Source organism: Typopeltis vanoorti, chromosome 18 (genome assembly GCF_054136105.1).
Source record: "Typopeltis vanoorti isolate ZY-2024b chromosome 18, IOZ_Tvanoo_1.0, whole genome shotgun sequence".
In the NCBI taxonomy this organism is placed as follows: Eukaryota; Metazoa; Arthropoda; class Arachnida; order Uropygi; family Thelyphonidae; genus Typopeltis; species Typopeltis vanoorti.
Window position 1 is genome coordinate 52,997,583 of NC_143566.1, and position 24,984 is coordinate 53,022,566.

Genomic DNA, 24,984 nt, shown 5'->3' on the forward strand with positions numbered 1-24,984 from the left:
ATGAGAGTAACATGGAAGTTGCAAAGATACAATACATTGTTGAAAACATCTATCCCAAAGTTCAATCTAAAAAAACATTCATTAATGAAGCTGCTGTTTAAAATGATACTTATGAGTCACAATATTGCATAGAATGAAATACATAGAATATACCTCTGGTATAGGCTTGCCAGACAAACAGCAGAGTAATTTAACTCCTATGCCTGCTTGGATAATACGAGGACGAAGGAGGAATGTGAAACAGGGAGCACAGTCTTTTGGTTCTTCCCAGATCTGGTAGGATAGAGGTTCCTGCCTTTTCCTATAATAAACATTCCAATTAGGTATCACTATATCAATATAAATACACACACACACACACACACACACACACACACACACACACACACACACACACACACACACACACACACACACACACACACACAAAGGTGTCCCATAAGTTCCTAGATATTTCAATAATTCATAAAAATTAGAAAAATTGTTATATTAGAGTGGCGGGGAGAAAAAAGTTACTTGCAACTTTCACTGATAGAGGGCGTTGTACCACATGCATCATTTGCAAATATGTGCAAATGAGAGTTCTATAAATGCAGGGTGTACTGCTGACAACTCACAATGAATGCATGCAAATTCCCAGTCATTGGGGATGAACAGAATTGTTTTTGTGAAAAGAAAAATTTGTTGCTGTGATGCTTACTTTGGTGGGGTGATGATTACGAACCATGAAGGATGCAGAATAGTGACATTTGCGCTGTGCCTGTGATTCTTGTTCCGTGCACTGCATACACTGTTTGTTGATTGTGCCACTAGGGCATTCATTTGCGATACCACAACACTGGTATGGGCTTTGGATATCAATGGTCTGATTGTTCAAGGGTGATCTGACAAATTTCCAGTTTTCTCGAAACGTCGTATTAGAGACTGTATTCTGGCAGGAGTGACAGAACCTTGTCATTTCTTCATTCTTTTCTGTGTTTGAAACTTTCGTAAAACTTCCGCTACCGATTCCTGACTTGCGTAAGACAACTTCACTATATCTTATCCACCAAAGTAAGCATCACAGCAACAAATTTTTCGTTTCACAAAAACAATTCTGTTCACCCCCAGTGAGTGGGAATTTGCATGCATTCATTATGAGCTGTCAGCAATACATCCTGCATTTTATAGAACTCTCATTTACACATATTTGCAAATGACACATGTGGTACAGCATCCTCTATTGGTAAAAATTTAAAGTAAATTTTTTCTCCCTGCCAAAAAAAAATCCCTCTCCTTGCGATTCACTTTCATGCAAGCTGCACTCTAATATATCAATTTTTCTAATTTTTATGAATTATTGAAATATCTAGGAACTTATGGGACACCCTGTACATTGACTGGGTATAAAATAAGTCTATTAGAATTTATAGCAAATTACAAGGTGCTATAAATACATAATTATTAAAAGACAGCGATTTGTTTCCTATTTTGAAGTATTAGTTATTAAAGTTTTAACAGTTAAGAGAATGAATCATAAATCCACACTGACAACATTCTATGACAATGTATTACATTCTGTGTAGGGTGGGGGGGGGTGAAAATTTCTGATAAACACGTAGAACAAAAATGATATTAAAGCAACTGATATAACCTCAAGAAAGAACATATCTTAAAAGGATTTAACTACCATGTTTCCTCAAATTGTAATAATTTCTTTTTCTTTTAGGACACATAAGAAGACATGTCAGAGGTTTTGAAGAAATTCGAAGCCACAGAGGTGCGAGCCATCATCAAATTTTTTGCTGAAAGAAAAGTCCACAACTGAGATTCACCAAACTTCAAACTTTGTGTGAGACTTTAGAGGATTGTGCCGCAGCATATTCAACAGTTGCCAGATGGGTGAGCAAGTTTAAAATAGGGCATCCTAAGACAACAGATGCTTCCAGATCATGAAGACCTTCCACAGTAATCACACCTGAAAACATCTATGCAGTGCATGCTATGATCCTTGATGATAGATGAATACATTGCATAGATTCTGGGATATCCAGGGAATGAGTTGGGATCATTATCCACCAGCATCTGGACATGCAAAATCTCTTAGCAAAGTGAGTCTCCAAATGTTTGAATGCCGACCAAAAGAGAAAATGTGTGCTGTCATCTCAAGGGATTTGGGGTCATTTTGAGAAATCAGGTGCAAATATTTGGAGCAATTGGCTTCATCACTATGACCCAGAGACCAAACAACAGTCAGTGGAGTGGAGACACAAAGGTTCTCCACAGCCAAAGAAATTCCAAATCCAGAAGTCAGTAGGGAAGGTTCTTGCCATTGTCTTTTGGGATGTGGATGGTATAATCCTTACCAAGTACCTTAAAAAAGGGTGAAACTGTTACAGCAGCAGTTTGTTCAACAGCTTTGAAGAAATTGAAGGAGGTACTGAAGGCAAAATGCCATGGGGAAACTGAGCAGAGGCATGTTGCTTTTGTGGGACAATGCACCTGCTCACACTGCTCATGAAATCCAACAGACAATAAACAACTTTGGCTTTCAATGTGTGTCACATCCACTCGATTTGCCAGACCTGGTCCCATTTGATTATTTCCTATTCCCAAATATAAAGATACATTTGAAAGGAACATAATTTACCACCGATGATGAGATCATATCTGCAGCTGAGGACTGGTTTGTGCAACAAGGAAAGACTTTTTTCTTAGAGGATTGCAAATGATGCAGCAACATTGTAACAAGTATATAATACTTTGTGGGGAATATTTTTCAGCACACCCTCATAGAAAATGCATTTCTTTCACAACTTCCAGAGATGCATCTTGTTCCTCTCACTACACCCATGTGAATAACCTGGTAAAATTCACATATCGATTTAAATATATCTTACCATATTAGCTCTCCTGCTTCTGGCCACAATGTTTTAACAGAATCTAAGGGACCTAATATAAATGTTTATAGAAAGGTTTTTCCTTCAAGAAACTTTTGATGATGGTTCATCTGCTTCTCATGGGTGGTGTTGATTAACAAACATGCCTTATGACACGCTATGAAAATCAGTATTACTTTACTTGCCCTCATAACTAAAACTACTTCTGTCTTAGTTATGCATCTCTCTCTCTCTCTCTCTCTCTCTCTGCAGCCTCTTCAAAGTCTCCTCTTAACCATAGATGCCATGTGACTAAATCTGTACACATTTGTCCAGGTGCATTCTGATCAAGACTCCGTATAAAGGAATATTACCTCCTTGTCCATATGCACTGTATAGTCTCTACAACCTTTGCAATCTGTTCCTTACCCTCGACAGTCAACAAAGACTCGAGTCTTTGTTGCCTCTCATATCCCTAAATCCTGGTGCATAGTAATATTACACTCAGTGCAGCATACATAGCATTAATCTTTGTACTCCTTTGTGCAAATACTCACACTTGGTTATGTTAAAGCAGCAAACTCTTACTTATCTTTCCACTCTGCCAGCTTATTCAAATCTTCATGGATGTGGTCAGTAACCAATAAGATGAACAGTAGCAGTCCAATAATTCTACAGTATACCACTTATTACATCTCTCCATTTCTTTTCTGGCATGGATGCTATAGTCTCAGGGAAAAAAAAAAAAAAAAAAAAAAAAAAACTGACATCTACCAGAAAGTATCCATCCATTCTTCTCACTCTATCCACATATCAGAAAGCATCAATTTTTCTCACTACTCATCACACTAATTGTTACTCATCCATCCATCCAAAATAATTTCATTTCATTAGTGCATGGACAAACTCCAAAGTCTGTAGACTCATCAAGCATGGCCATAAACATTATGCCAAGCACTAACCACTGTATGCACATCTGTCATACTTTCATTCATGATCCTAGTTATCAATTTTCTCACAAGATCAATACTGAAAATTTTCCTCCATATATTAAAAACCTAAAAATATTTGTATGTCATTCACCCCTTTTCCATCTATCAACCAGTTTTTGTGATCTACAGATCTTCAACTCTATCCTAATAAGGAGCATTCCATGGACCTGCTACTATCTTTGTTACTCGCCTCTCAATCCTTTCTACTTCTTCCTCATCTCCAAGGAACTCAGGAGATGAGGAAGAAGTAGAAAGATTTGTGCACAATAGTTCACAATTAACAACCATATTATAAAGGACATTATAAAGAGATATAATAACCTACTTATCTCTGCTTGTTAGGGTGTTCTTCAATAACCAGGAATCATGTGAGATATTTTAAACACATCTGCATATACCCACTGAACTTCAACTACCTACCCACCTATCCATACTTAAAATCCCTAAATTCATCCATTTCTTGGAGTACAGTTCCATCAGCATAGTACATAGCTGGCAATCTTTTCAATCCAAAATGCATAATCCTACTTTGCAACATTAAAATGACTTCCATTTTCCTTTGTCCATATAAATCATCCCTCATGATTTAGGAAGGATAGACAGGATAGGAGAGGAGGGGTGTGCTGTTAATAATATCGGATGACTTGAATCCAGTTAGTGTTAAGACCTATGATTATAATACTAGTAACATTATTTCATGTGGCAGTGAATTTGAAGCCATCTGGAATGAGTGGATCGGTGTGTGATGTGGTGAAGAAATTCATCACCAAATAGAGATGATGGGTGTGAAAAGAGTAATATGATGGGAGACTTTAATTATCCAATACTGATTAGGTAGCTGTAAAATCTCATGTGAAAAATTAATTGAATTTATTGAGCTGTTGCGAGATAACTTCCTCAAGCAGCATGTGACAGAAGTTGGGGTCAAACAGTGTTAGATTTGATTATAATGTCAGAGGGTGTTTCAGTTAAGGACATAACTATTCTGCCTCTGGTTGGTGACAGTGACCATGCAGTACTCACTTGGGAAGTAACTAAGTTTATGAATGTTCCATTCAGAAAAGGTTACATGCTGAACTACAAAGCAGGAAATGATAGCCAACTGAGGAGTATACTGAGTTCAGCGGAATGGTATCAGTTGCTTGATGGGAAGAATATTCTTTTTTTTTATTTTTATATTGATTGTTTTATCTTCCTGAAGAGGTATCCATGCTATCTGTTGATGGGTCATCTAATAAAATGTCTGGAGGCATGTCTTTGATTCTCTGTGGTGCACGTGCCAATATTTTTTAATAAGAGGATTTTCATGTAGTGGGACCATTTTTTTGCATATCTTCAGGAGAGCCCATAAAGATTTCTCTCTTTCATTCACTGAAAAGGAGATAGTGAGCAAATCTTATCTTTCAGGAATGTTTCTCTCTTTTATGCTTACATGGTGATCAGAATACATTATAAAAAAATTATGGAAACAACTAACATGTTAGAGCAAAACTTTAGTTTAATATAAACCAAAATGAACACTCAATGTTTCGACCTCCATATCAAGGTCATCATCTGGAGCATACACACATATAATTTAATTTTGTAACCTAATAGATAATAATAGGACTCTAGCTTTGATGTAGTAAAGGTTTTTTGGTCAGGCCAATAATTGTTGTAACAGTTAGTCAGTAACTTTAGCAAACCATGTAGATTGTAGTGCAGCTGGTTTCTTTGTATCTTTGTATATGCTCCAGATGATGACCTTGATATGAAGGTCGAAATGTTGAGTGTTCATTTTGGTTTATGTTAAACTAAAGTTTTGCTCTAACATGGTAGTTGTCTCCATAATTTTTTATAATGGTTTCAGGAATGTTGTTGTTGCGAGATGGTGGGATTATCATCCTTTTCAATGTCCTGACTGAAACTTTCTTTACAGTTGCCCTTCTCAGCATAAAGAGGGTTTAGCAGATATTGTTGCTACTGTTGTGGTATACTGCATCTTCATCTTCTGGTATGTGATGCATTGCTCTGCTTTTAACTTTTGTATCTCCTTCCACCTTTGGCATGTTCAAGAGTATATGTCGGATGGTCTCCCTTGCAGTTAGAGCATTTTGGTGTTTTGCTCTTATAGTCTTAGTTTTCATGTTTCTTGCTGCCACATTGGGCACAGATGGCAGAGCCAAAACAGGCAGTTTGAGAATAACATATGGGAAAGTTGAGATATCCTGCTTTGACAGGTATTGGTGGTTTTGGTTTGCTAAATGTAAGGATGATGTCTTTAGTGGGAATCAGATGCCCCATCCCTATGTATCACTATTCTTCTAATGGCTGGTATTCCTTGGTTTGTAACATAACCTCTTCATCTAGAACATTAAGGAGATCCCACTCAGGTATTACACCTCTAGAAAACTTTAATGTTTTGTGGGGATAAATTGTAATTGGTATTCCCTTGATGTTACATGGAGCCATTTTTCTGAGTGTGCAACTGTAGCTATTTCAATAAGGATATCTCCTGAATTCAGTTCCTATACAGGATGAAGAAATGCGACATTTTTCTAATTGGACATCCACATGTTGCGTGTATCATTAGAAACAGTGGTATACTTGTTGCAGCTTCTAATGTTTTTTGTTTCTTACTTAGCTTTTCTGTTCATGATTCTATGGTTTCTGTACCTGAGTGGGGCTTGTTGATGAAGTGTTCCACATGAGAAGTTTGACTCGGTGTCAGAGCTCCCCACCTATCACAGGGCAGAAAATGGATGCATACTCACCAGCAACTATGACTATGCTTGGAAGTTGAATGCCTGGATGCTATATGAGCACCACAGCAAACCTTAGTCCTGTCCCCAGACCATGGGGAAGGAGACTTACTGCAGCACCTTTGACTCTTGCGAGCAAGTGCCCACTAGTCGAATGATCCTGGTCTGCCTGTCTTGCAAACGTAGTGAAAGACTACCAGGGTTCCCCCCCCTCCCCATTCTGGATGCTCGCAGTTTGCAATGCATGGTAGACATGGCAACTAAAGCATTAGATCCCAGTAATGGTGGTCTGGAAGATGGGAATGTAAAAAAAAGACTCAGGAAAACTTTATGGGAAGAAACGCATAGACTAAGGATAAGAATGAAAAAGGGCCAGTACCATCACTGGGTGGATCCTCTCTACCATAATGTTTTGCTCTTATATCTTTTATTCTCATGATCTTTACTGCCAAATTGGGTGCAGGTGGCAGAGTCATGACATGCAGTTTTTAAAATGATCATATATTTGGTATTTAAAGCACTGTAAGGACTTTGGGATACATAAAGCCTTATTGGACAGTTGAGGTATTCTGCTTTGACTGATGTTGATCGTTTTGGTTTGTTGAAGGTAAGGATGATATTTCTAGTGGGAACCAGATGCCCATCCCTACATATCACTTTCTTCTTATGGCTGTCACTCCTTGGTCATTGAATTCAGAACATATCTCTTCACCAGGAACATCAAGGAGGTCCCACTCTGATATTATGCCTCTATAAAAGTTTAAAGCTTTGTGGTGATGGATGTTGCATGGAGTAGTTTTTCTGATTGTACAACTGTAGCTGATTCAATAAGGATATCTCTTGAATGCAGTTTCTTTAAAGATTTTGGAGATCTGCCAACCCTTCGAAACCATCCTGGATGAAGAAGGGTGACATATTTCTGATTGGGCATTCACCTGTCGAGTACAAGATTTAGAACAGTGGTATATTTATTGTTGTTTCTGATGTTTTTTGTTTCTTGCTTTGATTTTCAGTTAATAATATGTTTCTGAACTTGGTTGGGGCTTATTGAGGGCCCCTGATAAACAATCAGGGGCCCTCAACAAGAATGAAGAAGTATTCATTCTCAGGAGGATTTTATTTCAGAACCACAGCTCTTCATCATGGAGCTACACATGGATGACCACTCTCCAACAAGCAGTGACTACCCCAAGGAGTGGAATACCAGAGCTACCCCTGGATGCTATATGGGCACCGCAACAAGCCTTGGAATCTGTCTCCAGACTGGGAAAGGTAACCCACTGTTAACACCCTGAATCCTTCCTTATTGCAGTACTACAATTGATGATGAATACCATCCAGGATTGCCCATCTTGCTGAAGCAGAGGCCTAAAAATAGTGCATCACTATCAGGATCCCCCTTTCTGGATGTTCATCGCACTGCATGGCAAACATGGCAGCAAGGCTTTGATCCCCCGTGATGATGGTCTGGAAGACAGGATAGTAATAAAGACTCAGGAGAATTAGATTGAAGAATAAGGGGAAAAAAGCATAGACAGAGAATAAGAATGAAAGGGGCAAGTACAATCAATGGGAGGTCCCCTCCACCATTATCAGATGCCTCACATGGAGGGATAAGCTATAGTATAACTCCTTTGCCAACTGTAAACCAACACACACACACAGGCCAATACATACAGAGAGATTCATATCCCATCCAACACAAAAACTAGAGATCATCAGCACCCCCTCTAACATAGAGTCCTAACAATTTACTCTGATGAGTAGATGTTAAAGAATGAATTCAAAATTATTAGCCAAACCTTTATGAAGAAAACTATAATTTAAAAAAAAAAGTTAACAAAATCCTTCACAGTAATGCTACAATAAAAAAAAAAATTACAAAAGTGCCGTAGCCATACTTTCGTGTCTGGACAATTAATTGTGAGAAAATTCTTCACAAGAAAATTCGAAATCTTATTTAATGTCATTCCCATATATGAAAAAAAAAAAAGAAGAAATATTTTATGTATTATTTATTATTTCGATTATACTTAGCATTGTGAAATTTTTTATTCTGTATAAAGTTATGAATATTCTTTTTTACTACAGGCTCTGTAGGTGGAACATTATTCGTTATTACAAAACTGGGATAGGATGGTTAGGGAGAAAGAGCACCATATTTAAGAAGTACAGAACCTGTAGTATCAAAGTAACAAAGAATATTTATACCTTTTTAAGATGAAACAGACATAGAACTCACCGATCAATAAAATATTATTTTCACTGTATAAGAATAAAAATATTATGAAAATCTAATTAAAATAAACAATACATAGATCTTCTTAATCTTCCCTCTTTTACCTTTACGGTGTCGAGAGTTTCTATTCCTTAATTCCTTATAACCGCAACCATTATGAGGTTATAGGTAGTTAACAGTTAACCCTATCCCACCCAGTGTATCCTACGTCTATAGGAGTGTTATGTTCTCAAGGCTGGTTGCAGGAGGAAAAACCCCAGTTAAGCTGGGGAAAAAAGCCTTGCAGTCCACACCCAAGACCAGCTAACTTGGCTATGTCTGAGAAAGATCCTAAGCTACTCACGTCTGTGACGGGAATCGAACCAGGACACTCATTTCCCAAGCATATGGTTGCAAAGTGCATAGCCACTCGGCTAACTGCAAGGACTAATACATAGATATATAATAAAATATTTTATTATAGATATATAATAAAATATTTTGTGAAATTTATCTTGGCCTGCATTTATTTTTCATATATCGGTATTAATGTAGTATCATTTCAATTTTCTAGCAAATAACATTTTCAGTAATTTTTTTCTGCGATGAATAATTCGGTCGATTAATTTTTCTGTGATGAATTTTCCAGGCGATGAAGTTTCCTTGCAATGATTTTTCCCCGCGATGATTTTTCCTCTTGATGAATTTTCCGTGAACCCCATACTTTTTTACATTAGGGGAATATCAGTAAAAATAAATAGGACACTGCATAAATATAAGGCAACATTTTAAACCTCTCACAAAATTAAAAAGAATGCTTAGCTTGTCCCAAACTTCCTTACTTTGCCCACCTGGGGTGTTTACAAAATCCAGTTCACCTGCAACTTATCTTGCATAGGAGAAACAATAGCTCCTACATAGCGCAATTGGAAGAACGACGGTATATTGTGCCCTTCAATTGGTAAAGGCCTAAGCTCGAGTCTTGTCATAACTGGAGGAATCTTTATATGGACTTTTTCAATCGAAGGTGAGTTAGCCGATCTCATACGGTAGTAGCAGGGTTTTTTCATCCTGCATACAGACAAATCGGCTCTTCAGAACATGCACAATTTACAGACAAACAATACTAGCTGTGGTGGTGGTGGGCAGTAGATGGCGCTGATGTAGATGATTGGTAGTAGAGGTTCAGTGTAGTGGTGGAGACGGAGAGTTGTACAGTAGGTGTCCTCCCGCGATGAGTCTTCGGACTCCTTGGATGCGGCACGAATAATAATAATAATTCCAATAAGCTTGAAACAAATAACACATTAAATTCCTTCATTATGGTAAAAGAGGCTTCTCTGATCATGGACTGCAAATGTATTACAGAATTAAATGGAAAGGCAGCAGGTCCCTATGTTACTCCAAAACATGGTTTGAAAGAAAATTCAAAATTCAAAAATGCTATTTCATCATTCTACCCTCAACAAGAATGGATTAGCAGTGCCAAGAGTCTGGATATCTGCAGCATAAAATAAAATGACTGAATCTCAATGCTAGAAAACTGGACAGGACCTAAGGTTAACAGGACTGTAGAGCAGCAATTGATTTAGTTCAAATTTAATTTTTTTTACTCTTATCTTCTTTCTTTCACACACACATACATATATATAAATCAGGAATACATATAGAGTTCATATGTATGCATTCCTTATGATGACCTTGATATAGAGTTAAAATTTTTGCTCAATGTTATTTTTCTTAGCATAATAAAGTAACTGCTCTAACAAGTGTGTTTTTGTCTTCATGAATCCTACACAATGAATGTTGACCACCATGTAACCCTGAGAGAAAGAGTTGAGTTTACTGGTTCTTATATCAGTGAATCAAATTCATGTTCACAGCTGCATGTTAATTGAAACATCAAGATGTGAGAGGTGACAGATATTACCTTTTGAATGTTGGTTTACTGTTTCTTATTACAGTCTCTAAAATTCCCTCATAACAAGCAGAGAAATTATTATTATTATTATCCAGGCCTCCATGGAGTCAAAAGACTCATCATGGGAGGTCGTTTTTAGGAAATACAAAGTCTCTCATACTACTCCTTGAACCCATTAACTGTCCCCACTCCAACCACTCTCTCTCAGGCAATGCATTCCAAGATTCAACCACCCTCCACGCAAAGAAACCACTCCTCACCCTCTTGTGCACAGCCTCCTTTCGTAACTTCCAGGGATGGCCCCTTGTCATCGTTCCTTCCTACTGTTCCACCAAGTGAAAGAACTTTCCAATATCTACCTGTAACTGCCTTTCAACAGTTTAAATGTCTCAATCATATCACCTCTCCTTCTTCTATCCACCAAACTCTGCAGTCCACATTCCCTCAGTCGATTCTCATAACTCACATTGTACAGTCCTGAAATCATCTTTGTTATCTTCATCTGTACCCTTTCCACAGTCAATTTATCCCCTTCAAATCCTGGGGACCAAATCTGAGAACAATAGTCTAAGTGTAGTCTGATCAGGGCCTTATACAACGGAATGATAACTCTTTTATCTCTGCAAGTCAGCATCCTTCTCAGTATTGCAGCAATCCTCTGAGTTACCCTCACCACCTTTGCAATATGCTCCCTGAATTTCAGTTTTCTATCAATCATCACCCCCAGATCTCTTGTTTCCCCTACCTCCTCCAGTACAGCTCCTCCAATTGAGTATGCATCCTCCCATCGATGGATCCCAAATCTCGAGACGTTACATTTTGCTGCTATGTCTAATCTTTTCATGTGCTAAGCTAGTGTTTATATTTTTAATATTATTACATGACACCTCCAAGAAGTCCAAGGGCTCACTGTAAGAGGGTACTCTATTCCACTCTGCTACACACATCTAAACCATTTCCCGTACTACACACAACTACCATTAACGCATCTACTGCCCATCATCACCACCAACAGCCTCTAACACACATGTTCCTCTAAGAAATTCGGTATTAATGCAGTATCATATCACTTTTCTAGCAAATAACATTTTCAAAAGTGACTAAGGAGATGTCATTTTACTGGGATATTGAGTAGGAGGACAGATTAAGGCATGGGTCGCCAAACTTCTTTGACCATCGACCCCTTCAAGAGTTTCTTGACTTTTTATCGATCCCCCCCCTCTATTTTACTGTTATGCAATTATAATAGGACAAGCAAAGAAAGATGCTTATGTGAGTTTTTAGATTGTTTATTTTATAGTTACAGTGTTTATTGTATGTATAATATAGTATATATTATTATATTACTACTACTATTACTATCACTAGTATTACTAGTGATATTAATAAACTACTGGTATCAATATCACTGGTATTACTACCAGCGCTGCTCAACTCTTCAACATAGAGAAGTTTAGTTCGTGAATGAATAATGATTGAATTATAATATGTATGTTGATGAATTTTAGAACATTAACACTCACTTGTATGTCGATGTGCAAAAATGAGACTGGGATCAAATACTTTTAAGTATCAGTAAATAAGAACCACGCACGTGTTGCAATCTCGCTCCCACTGCGCCGGCTGGCAGGAACCACCGACATCCGTTTATTGGTAAATACATCATTTTGGCCTACTTGATTGACCTCAGTAACTATTTTCACGACCTTACTCCATCTTAGTCCTATTCATGTCACTGTTCCCATGATTCACTCTTAATTGCGTTGTCATTCAGGATGGAGGTAATCCAAGTTAACCGAATTAAATATTACCTAAACAATGATGTCTTATATTTTTCTATCGACCCCTGAGCTCGAATAGACCCCTAACAATGTTATATCGACCACTTTGGCAACCACTGGATTAAGGGAATGCCACAATTTGCTGAGCCTGGTGAATAAGAGGAGATAGGAGCAATAAAATCGAGACCTAAATTGGTGAGAGAGTTTTACTGTGTTAATGTGGAAGAGATTTTGAATAGAATGGAGGGAGAGGGGTAGATTCCTGAAAGTGGTATAAGTAGAGTGTGTGTGGTTAGTAATTGGAATTCATTGCCCAAGGGATAGTAAGTGTAGAAACATTGAAACAGTGCATGGTTCAATGAATTTTCTGTATGGCAGTGAAGACTTCCCAAATTAATCTGACTCTATGGAGGTCTGATAATAACAATAATAAGATAGCTTGACAAAAACATTTCAGTGGATGCATTTGTGATTACATTTTGATTGCTTACTCAATAATTCATTAGCAAGTGGGGACAAAACATTTTCATATCAGTGCAAAGCTATGCAATTTAAACTCCATATATTTTATTGCTTATGTGCAGTATTTTCAATGGGAAACTATATTAAGTTGTCATCTATCTAAATAACCACTTTTATAGGAATTACAAATGGTTACCTAAAATATAATGAATCTTATTAGAATCCTGTATTTTGTAATAGCTATTATACTTACCTAACAGGTTCTTCCAATTTGATCTGTGGTATGTCAACTGGTACAGCTTCAAAAAAAAAAAAATCTAATAAGAACTGTTTGTACATAAAATTAAGCTTCCTTTGATTATATTGTACTAAACTTTTACTATAATATATATAATGTTAATGCTTACTTCTGTGGATTAAGACATCAGATTAGAACATTGTAAAAAATGTTCTAGTCTGATGGTTTTATTTTATTTTTATTTCCCATATCAATGCAAAGCTATGTGATTTAAATTCCATATATTTATGATTCTACAGAGATGGAAAGAATGTTTGATAATCCCATTACACAAGACTTGTGCAAAGACTGATGTATCTAACTATCAATGTAGCAGTATCTTTGAAGTGATGTTGAAGATTTTAGAAAAGTTGGTAAGAGAATGTACAGAAATGAGAATCTTTACTTTGCAATGAACAGCATGGGTTTGCTAAGGAAAGGTCATGCTTGAGTAACTAGCTTACATTCTGTAATAATGTGATCGTTGAGTTAGACAAGGGCAATAGATACACACTGACAATTTTGGACCTTGCAAAGGCCTGGACAAGATTTGGCATGGAATACTGTCGTAAAAGCTGGAGGATATGAGATGAGATTATAAGCTACTAGTTTGGATAACAACTATTGGCTGACTGACAGATATCAAAAAAATGGTATATGGAAGATGCAAGTCTGTAGGATTTAAGGTGTTCAGTAGTGTACCTCAGGGATAAGTCTTTGGTCAATTGCTATTCAGTCTTTACATAAAACATAGGATAGGATTTAACAAGAGGCATACAGCAATTTGCTGATGGTACAAAAAAGAAGCAAGGTAATTAGGAATGAAACTGACATGTAATACTTGTGGAATGATTTGAATAAGATAGAATTGTGGGTATATAAAAATGGCTACCAGTTCAATGTTAGTAATTTGGTGTAATGAGATATCCATTATCATATTATATTGATAGGATTATGCTAGAAGAAACTGACCAGGTTAAGGATTTTGGAGTTTTAGTAGAGAAGAAGTTGAAGTTTGGGAGGGGGGGGGGAACATATAGCAAAGATTGCAAATACAATCCAAAGGATAATTGTAATACTGAAACAAACATTGATCTGTAAGAATAAGGAAGTAATTTTGTCCCTTTACAAGACTTTGATACAATATCATCTGGAATACCATGCACAGATCTAGTTTTCTGGTTTCCGAGGGGTTGTAGATAAAGTAGAAATGCAAAAGAGACAGTTAAAGGTGATATTGGGATTGTGAAATAGAGATTATGAGGAGAAACTGAAAATTTGTGAACTGCAGACTCAGACACTGCAGACAGAATTTTTTATTTTATGTAGGGTGAGAAGAAGATTCTCGGGCATCCATGGAAGTTAAGAAAGAAAGCAGTTAAAGGGGAGTAAACTAGATTTTTCTAGTTCTCACCCCTTTAGAAGTGTTGGGTGCAGATAATATGAATGAATTCCAGAGATGGTATTACATGGTGCAAGTGATGTCTCCTCCCTTGACGAATCTACAAAAATCATTGCAAACATGTATTTCTATTCCAGCATGTGATAATTTCACCATATCCGAAGTTTATGACTATGAGTGTTTTTCTGCATAATCCTGAGCTGTGCAATCGAGGTGCTTGGTGAGATCTGGAAAGATTAGAGAGCAGAAGGAGGGGTGGTGGAATAATAATGTACAAGAGGAAGGGACAGCAGAAGTGGGATGAGTCAAGAGTGGAAGAGGACAGAGAACTGTACAAAGAGAGAAAGCAAGAAGCCAAGAGAGTTGTGGCACAGGCGAAGGCCATGGCATATCAAGATCTGTATGATCAATTAGAAACAAAGGAAGGACAGAGGAAAATTTACTAACTAGCGAAATGTAGAAATAAAGCAGCTAAGGACATCTTACATGTCAGGCAGATCAAAGATGCTGAAGAAAGAGTATTATGGAGGGATGTGGACATAAGAAACAGATGGAAAATATACTTTGAGGGACTTTTGAATGAGGAAAATGCAAGGACTCACAGAGGAGATGGGCAGCCTTCTGAGGGGATGGTGCAGAACATCAGTAGAATGGAAGTGACAGAGGCCATGAAGAGGATGAGGAATGGAAAAGCAGTGGGCCCCGACAGAATTCCAGTGGAGGCATGGAAGGCAGTGGGGGAAGAGGGAATTGACCTGCTGTGGGACCTGTTCATGAAAGTTTGCCAACAGGAAAATATACCCGAGGAATGGAGGGAGAGTACTCTTGTTCCCATCTACAAGGGTAAAGGGGATGCACAAGACTGTAAAAATTACAGAGGAATAAAGTTGATGTCCCACACAATGAAGATCCTAGAAAGGGTTCTTGATGGTAGATTGAGGGAGGAGGTGGAGATTGCAAAGGAACAATTTGGCTTCATGCCTGGTAGATCAACAACAGATGCTATCTTTGGGTTACGATAGATGATGGAAAAATATCGAGAGAAACAAAGGGAGCTACATCTGGTATTTATTGATCTGGAGAAAGCATACGATAGAGTGCCAAGGCAAGAAGTCTGGAGATGTCTGAGGGAGAAGAAGGTGCCGGAGAAATATGTCAGGTTGGTGCGGAAAATGTACAGAAATGTGAAGACAAGTGTTCGGACCTGTTTGGGACAGACAGAAAGTTTTCAAGTAACAGTTGGCTTGCATCAAGGGTCAGCATTAAGTCCGTTTCTGTTTAATATTGTGATGGAGGTGGTAACAGAGGAGGTGAGAGAAGATGCACCTTGGACAATGTTGTATGCAGATGACATCTTGCTGTGTGTAGATTCAAGAGAAGAAGCGGAAACTAAACTGGAAAGATGGAGAAAAGTACTGGAAGAGAGAGGCATGAGACTGAGCAGAAGTAAGACAGAGTATATGTGTTGCACAGTGGGCGGTGGCCAGGAGACAGATCTGGAGCTGGAAGGAAATGTCATCAGGAAGGTGAGAGACTTTAGATACTTAGGTTCAACAGTGGAAGAAGATGGAGGAGCTGAGAAGGAAGTGGGATGCAGGATACAAGCGGGTTGGAGGAACTGGAGGGAGTGTTATGCGATAAGAGGGTACCGATCAATCTGAAAGGCAAAATTTATAGGACAGTAGTGAGGCCAGCTATGACATATGCTATAGAAACTGTGGCCCTGAGGAAAAATAACATCAGCAGGATGGAAGTAGCAGAGATGAGAATGCTTAGGTGGATGTGCAGTGTGACCAGAAAGGATCATCTGAGAAATGACTATGTCAAGGGAACAGTGAAAGTTACGAACTTAGGAGCGAAAATACAGGAGGCAAGGTTGAGATGGTTTGGTCATGTGATGAGGAGGGAGGACGAATATGTGGGAAGAAGGGTCATGCAGATGGATGTGCAAGGAAGGCGGAAGCATGGGTGGCCAAAGAAGAGATGGAGGGAGCTGGTAGAAGAGGACTTGAAGATGAAGAACTTGGATGTGGTGACAGCCCAAGACAGGAAGGTGTGGAGGAGACTCATAACAAACAGTGACCCCACTTAAGTGGGAGAAGCTGTAGAAGAAGAAGAAGAATTGCTTTTCTGCATAGTTCATCTATCACATAAACTATTGCTTCACTCCTTAAAAAACTCCATTATCCTTTTCATGAGAACCCACTTGCAAAGAAAATTACAAGAGTAGCACTGAAAAATAAACCATTAAATGTCCCAACAGGAAAAATGAATACTTCTGTATATACTTAAAATGAACTAAACTCAACAGCTCCTGACAAATCAAATGAACATTTTCCAACATAAAAGATGTACAATGGCTGCCTATACCTCTCAAAATCAATGATAAATGTAAATCTAATAAAAAGTAATCCTTAACCTCTTGGAAATTGGACAAGTTTACAAAGCCAAAACAAATGGAAAATATTTACATTGTAATTGTCATGGGTTTTGTCAAAATATCGATGATATCAAGGTTCTACTAAAGAAATAAAATCCACTCCATTTCTGCATTTTTATTAAATGCTGAAATGGAGTGGTTATTTAAATGCAAGAAACATTTAAAACCCAGTGAGGACTCCAAATTACGGAATTTCACTGTTTATGGCTCATGGCAGAGTAGCTTTCCTAGTGGGAAATCATACTCTTTTTCCAACATGCCCAGCTTAATACTGCTCCCAAAGCAATAACAATTTGCCTATCTTTTGCATTTATTTATCACCAGGTTCTGAATTAAATGAGATCAACATTAATCACCTTATATCGCAATTGCCTGAGCCCCTAATTTTTATGTGTGACTTTAATGCACACAACACTCTGTAGGATACATGAATGGTCATATCATTAAGCAAATGATTGAGAATAATAGCCTCTTCCTTCTTAATAATAGAATCAAACCTTCTTCCACATGCCTTCTTGCTTGTATTCTGCAGTAGATCTTACAATCTGCTCCTGTGCCACTTTTCCACTGCTTATGTGGGATGTTGAAAAGAACATATGTGAAAGTGATTATTGTCCTGTTATTTGCAAATTTTCCTCACAGGAACCATGCTCTCCTATGTGGAAAATGGACCAGGCTGACTGGAATACTTTTTCCCATCTTATAAAATTTAAAGCTGAAGCATTGTTTTAAACACCTATCAACAAAACAGTCATATTTCATATAAGAAATATGACTGCATTTTCCAGACAGCAAAAATAGCAATTCCAAAATCATCTTCTTGATTTCTTAAGGTTCAAAGTTATATAACTGAGTGGAGACCTCCATACAGCTTTTAAAGGAATGCAGAGAACTGACCAGGGCTTCTGACCTAATGTCGAATCCTAACCTTCTCATGGTGCATACTGGATACTAAATGGATGAGGAGGGGCTGGCAATTTGGGATTTAGCTGATCAAATTGTATTCTTATTGGCTTAAATCAAAATTTCAAATGATGGTACAACATGACAGAATTTTATGCCAACTGGGGCGTCACCCGTTAAACAAGCCCCCACCCCTGTTGTTTTTGCCAGGTAACCAGGGCAAACAGTGAAAAGTAAGCTATTGGAACAAATCCTAAAACACACCCCAACTCAACATCACAAGAGTTCAAGATTGATACTATCAGCATAAGAAGTCTAAATGGCAAAGAAATGGAGATATCGAGGAATTGGATAGGTACCAGATCAACATAATAGGGGTGACTGAAACAAAAAAAGCAAAAACTAGTGAGATCTTTCTGAGCAATAAATACAAAATGTTATATTCAGGCAATGACAATCAAGGAAAAAAGGAGTAGCCATAGTATTCAACACTAAGTACGAGGTAATCTTGAATGGCAGGCAGTCCCAAGTAGAGTTATGTGGGCAAATATCAGAATGGGGAACCGGACAAAGACTTATTTGTCCTGCAGAAGGTTCTACTAAGGTAGAAGTGGAGGAATTTTTTGAGGCTTTAGAGAAAGCAACTGACACAATGAAAAAGGAAAAGTTGGTCCTTGGGGATCTAAATAGCATAGTAGGAAATGATTGTCAGATATACAAAAATATTTTGGGAAAATTTGGAGAAAAGAGCAAATCTAATAATAATGGCAAATACCTGTTGGATTCTGCTCAGGACATGGACTGGTAATTACCAAATATCAATGTTCCAACATAAAAATGTGCCCAAATTCACATGGAGAAAAGAGGCAAGGAATAAGAAAAGTCTCATTGACTATGTTATTGTTGATAGTGATGTTTTCTCCCTGGTGCAGGAGACCAGAGTGTACAGAGGATTTGAAATTGGAAATGATCACCATTTAGTCTTGAGCAGGATAAAATCGAATTTCATGTTGAAAAGAAGACATGTAAGAAAGTTTTAAAGCAAATAAAAGTTGAGCAGCTCTCAGATGTGAACTGTAGACTAAAATACACAAAGATTATTGAAGAAAAAATGAAAGAGTTTGAGAACAGGAATCTAACCTTGGAGATTCATGGCAAACTCTGAAGAAAACATTGATGGATTCTGGCAGAGAGGCATGTGGTGAAGTTGTCTGCAAGGATAAAAAAAATCAGAACTCCATGGTGGACACAGGAAGTTAAATAGTCAGTGAAGGAAAAAAAGAAAGCATATCAAAATTTCCTGGCAAATAAGCCAGCTTGTGCTCTTAGAGAATACAGAGACAAATTTAAGAAAGCTAAACACTGTAAAACCAGATAAACAAAACTCATGGGAGGACTTTGGTAAGAACATAGAAAATATTCTGGAGGTTGTTGAAGATGCTCAGAAATGGAGAAAAGAGTGTGTAAAAGGAATTAGAGATGATAAAGGTGACATGAAAACAGGAGATAAAGATATCCTTGATGTATGGAGCAATTACTTCGAAAAATTGCTAAATGAAACAAGCAGTGACAGCACAGAGGTAAAAAAAAAAAACATTCAACAGGCATGCAGTCAGGAATACATGTCCATACTTGAAGTAGAAAAAGCCATCAAAAGCCTGAAATGTGGAAAGGCAGCAGGAGTAGATGCCTTTCCACATTTCAGGCTTTTGTGGGGTGATATTACATCTCAGTCCGGGCTTTGCTGAACTAGGCAGTCCTACAGTGGCTGCACTGCATAATTCAGAAGGCCTGGACAGAGGGATGAATTCCAGATGATTGGAGTAGAGCTCTTATAGTACCTATATATAAAAAAGAAATAAAACTGAATGTGAGAATTACAGAGGCATTTCATTACTGAGTGTTCCTGGTAAGATATATGCAAGTATACTTGAGAAACGGTTGAGAAGGATTGGATTCAGGCCAAATAGAGGCTGTCATGATCAGATTTTCATCATAAGACAGATAGTTCAGAAATCATGGGAATATAACAAAGATCTATATTTAAGTTTTGTAGATCAGGAAAAGACATATGACAAGGTGCCAAGAGAGAAGATATTCGAAACGCTATAGTTATATGGTGTCAATGGGATATTATATCAAGCAATACTTAGTCTTTATTCGAGTTGTAAGTCAGCAGTTAGAATTGAAGTACAGGAAGGTGGTTTAATGTTAAATCTGGTGTCAGACAAGGAAAGTCCGCACGGTTAGCCTAGTGGCTTTGCGCTTTGCAACCATATGCCTGGGGAAGGAGTGTCCTAGGTTCGATTCCCGTCCATGACGTGAGGAGCTTAAGGATCTTCCTCAGCCATAGCCAAGTTAGCCGGTCTTGGGCGTGGGCCGCAGGGTTTTTTCCGCCAGTTTATCTGAGGTTTTTCATCCCGCAAGCAGGCAAACCAGCCCCGTGAACACACAGGTTACAGTCATAAATACTTACGGCAAGGAAGGCAATGGGAAACCACCTTGCTCATAATCATCTCTCCCTAGAATGGTAGCATATAGCTACCCTCCTGCGGCCGTATGGCAGATGGGAACCAGAAGATATCAAGCAATACTTAGTCTTTATTCGAGTTGTAAGTCAGCAGTTAGAATTGAAGTACAGGAAGGTGGTTTAATGTTAAATCTGGTGTCAGACAAGGATATACATTATCCCCTCTGTTACTCATTATCTATATGGATCACATTATGAAGGAAAGTGGTATTAAACATGATATCAAAATTGGAGATGTTAATCTCAGCTCTTTGCTTTATGCAGGTGATGTTATACTTCTAAATAAATTTGCTACAAGTCTGCAAGATTCCCTGACTAAATTGAATAACTGTTGTAATAGATATGGTATGAAGGGTCAGCAATAACAAGACAATGAAAATAGGCAGAAATATTGAAAATATCAACTGCATTGTGAATGGAGAACCTATACAACAATTAAAACATTTCAGCTACTTAGGCATGATTTTTAGTGAAGATGGTAAATTAAATATGGAAATAGACAACAGAATCAACAAAGCTGGTATGGTAGGAAGTCGAATGAATAAATTTCTATGGAATAAGTGAGAAATTATCCAAAATGCTAAATTAGCTGTATACAATACAGTGTTCAAATCAATTTTAACTTATGGATCTGAGAGTTGGGTTAGAAGTAAAACACTTGACCAAAGACTAGAGACTGCAGATATCAGAGTCCTGAGAAAGATTAGGGGCATGAACAGATGGCATCAATGGCAATATCATATTAAAAACGAGGATAATTAGTTCCTTAGAAGACAGAAATATAAGACCTGATAATATTGGAGTCTTGACAGGTAACAGACTGATTTGGAGGAAAATTGTAGATAGGAAGCTAGTAATGATGTAAATTTTTCATGTAGTACTATCATATACTATACACCTCTTGAGGGTATATATCTGCAATTTGATGATGATACAATCATCATCTTGATCTCCACTTTATCCAAAACCTTGGCAGAATGCTGAGTGCAAAGCAGCCAAAAGAGATCAAGACAGTGCATGGGGTATATTTCATGGACATCCTACTGCATCAAATCTGATAGCTTTTAAACATGCTCCGGAAAAGCACGTTATGTTAGACATCAGAGAGAAAAACAAATTTGGATCCAATTTACACCATTGATTACTTAAAAAATAGTGCAATAATTGTATGGGACAAAATTCACAAAATGTATATCATATGCTGTTGCTGATCCAAAAACTAGCAGACATTTTGGGAGAACATTTTATTAGAATTTCAGCAACAACTTCATATCTTCCTGAAATTTTAATACTGAAAGAACAAGAGAAACAGACTTTTCTACAAAAGGATTAGAGCCAAACAATCATCCACCATTTGTTAAGGAGGAGGGATAAAGAGCTCTTTTATTCTCTCTCATGCTAGTGCAGTAGGCCTGATGACATCCATTATAAGATAAAACATCTATTATTCTCTGGATTGCCTTCTCTTACTAGATAACAGCCTGCTTACAGAGGAAGAGTTTCCAGATTCCTGGCATAAGTCAGTTCTCATTGTAATTATAAAACTAACCATATATTAGAGATAAATTCCTGAAATGAGAACATCACATTTCAGTGTTCTTTGACATGGAAAAATCTTATGATGCAGCCTGGAGATATTGCATATTAAAAGATCTCTAGAACCTAGATCCTGTTTTTATTAAAAACTTTTTGCTTAGCCGAGTCTTTCAATTCTGATTAGGAAACATGTTATTCCAGCCATATCATCAAGAAGAGGGTGTTCCCCAAGGCTCTGTCTTAAGTGTGACTCATTCTTTGCTGTCAGAGCAAATTCAAGCAATGAACAGCTTCCTTCTACAATAGGCAATATTCTATATGTTGATGACTTCACAATTTACTTGCACATTTGTGACATGAGAGATTGAAATAAAACTCTCACATGCAATTGATTGTCTGTTCATGGGATCTTAGTAATGGATTCAGGTTTTTTCTGCAGGAAAAAAGTGTATGTGTACACCTCTACTGAAAAGCACTTTTCATCCAGATTCTGAGATAAGAATCAGAATATGTATTATTCCATCAGCAACAGAAGCCAAGTTCTTAGGAATCATCTTTGATAGATATCATAACTAGCACAGATTTTTCAACTAAGGGTAAAACTGTAAGAGAGAACTGAATCTTCTTCACACTGTATCCTCTACTGAATGAGGTGCAGACTGATCTTCATTGCATGCTTGTATTTTCAAAGCTGGATTATGTGCTGCAAGTCTATGGTTCTTCAATGCATTCTGTAATGGTTGAATTCTATCCGTTATTAGAGATTATGGACAGCTAATGTTGCTTTTTTGCACACTGCCCATTGAAAGTCTTTATGTCTGGGAGAATTAACCTGCTCTGTCAGATGGAAATGTCTATCTCTTAACCTTAAGAATCAAGTTTCTTTCAAAGCATCCTAAACATGGACTAGTATCTTTTCTCTACTTTGGGAGGATCAATATGATACACATCAGACTGCTTATGTCCTTTTAGTATGCAAGTTAAAGGGATTATACAAGCTATTGGTATGAATCTTGGCATTACATGTACCAAACATAACAGCATTCCTCTATGGCAGGCTCGTATTCCATCATGCAACCCTCTCACAAAAAAGGAAGTGTGATATTCCATCATTCATCCACATTCAGTTATTTAATGAGTACAGAGCAAAACATTCTGAATTCCTTCTCATGTATACTGATGGTTGAAGATCTGAGAACTTTGTTTGTTTGAACTTTATTTGAGAACACAGCTTGTGTTTCCTGATTTTTATCATATCCAATTAGATCACACTTGATTACAGCAATTATACAGCAGAATTGCAAATAATCCAGCTTGCACTTATGGGTTTAAAACAAAACCACTAGCAAAAGTATATAATTTATATAGACTCATTGAGTTCTTTACAATGAGTCTATATAAATTATATACTTTTGGTAGTGGTTTTGTTTTAAACACACAAGTGCAAGCTGGTGTACTTGCAGTTCTGCTGTATAATTGCTGTAATTACATGCCACTTAGGAATTAAGGGAAATGAGACTTCAGATGCATCTTCTAGATCGGCTCATATATTTTCCAGGTACTGTTGTTTATGAGTCTTGTATACAGACAGTTTATAAGATCAAAGCTAATAACTCGATGGCAGTCATCATATCAGGAATCACTGATAAATAAACGGCATGAGATTTGGCCTAAAATTAAGAATTGGCAGTTAAGTCAATGGAAAAATATAACAGAGGCAATTGTTTTTGCTAGGCTTCACCATAGGTCTCAGTCATCTTGCACATTTTTATTTAGTGAGTGCTGATGACCCACTTATGTAATGTTTAGTGGTGGTGGTGATGATTTATGGTTTTAATGGCACAAGGAGAGCAAAGGTCATACTATGCCACATCAAAGGTTATAGCAGTATATAAGGTAAGAAAATTGCAAACATCCATGCCTTCAGTGGGATTCAAACCCGCGACCTGTTGGTTGGAAAGCAGGTATGCCAAGCACTCAGCCAACCTGGCCAGCAATGTTAAGTGGAAAAAATACACAAATAATGATAATAATTAACTAAATTTAAATTAGGTAATTTTTTTTAATAAATAGCTTAAGGAAATTACAACGTATACTAGGATATACATTAAAATAAATTTTAATACACTTCCAATATTTTGGCAACATCATGTTGCCATTTTCACAGGAACTTAAAAACAAGACATGTGCATGCAAGCACAACAAACAGTAAATGAGGATGAAGCAAGAAGCTATTCTTTCTCCTAAAAGTCCTGATGGTGTCCCCTAGCGGGCAATGTTGGTATTCTTGGGCGATTGGGCTGAAGGGCTTCTGATGTAGGTTTCCCAAATTTGGGACAGTCTCATGTAACCAAATTTGTTGAGGTTTGGATTGTTTCTTAGGGCTGAGGCTGATTCCATGAAAAGCCTTTCATATTTGAATTTACTACAGTGTATTATTGTGGCTTTCTTCCACCTTATTCTATGACGGGTATCCACCGCATGGTCTGCAAGACCAGAGTGGTGAAACCAGATGTATTGGTGAAACCAGATGTAGTCCTTGTGTTCTGAAATTCTGATATTAACTGTCCTGCCTGTTTGGCCAAAGTAGGACAGCTTACAGCTGCAAGGGACCTGGTGTACACCAGGTAGGTCTAAGGGGGGGGGAGGTTGGTCTTTAGTAGAGAGGATAAGGGATGCCAATTTTTTATATGGTCTGTAACAAGAAGTTAAATCATATTTTTTTAGGATTTTTGTAATTTTTTCTGAGGTGCCTCGGATACAGGGTATGGTGATGGATTTAGAGTAATCCTTGTTGTGAGGAGGGGGAAGGGGGTTGTGGTTTATTGGTTTCAATATTTTTTGTATTTTGGGGGGGGGTGTAGCCATTGGCTGAGAAAGTGTTGAGAATGTGGTTTAGTTCTGTGGTTAAGGCATTGTCATT

General features: G+C 37.6%; 1 protein-coding gene across 1 annotated transcript in view; it reads right to left on the bottom strand.

Moving 5' to 3' along the window:
• Positions 1-24,984, bottom strand: part of LOC150096673 (twitchin-like) — a 2,440,784-nt gene that overhangs the window by 198,228 nt on the left and 2,217,572 nt on the right. The window contains exons 122-123 of the mRNA XM_090408679.1: positions 13,227-13,272; positions 154-301 (exon numbers count right to left, since the gene is read on the bottom strand). Coding sequence (XP_090264805.1) covers positions 154-301; positions 13,227-13,272 — 194 coding nt within the window. The remainder of the gene's footprint in view (positions 1-153; positions 302-13,226; positions 13,273-24,984) is intronic.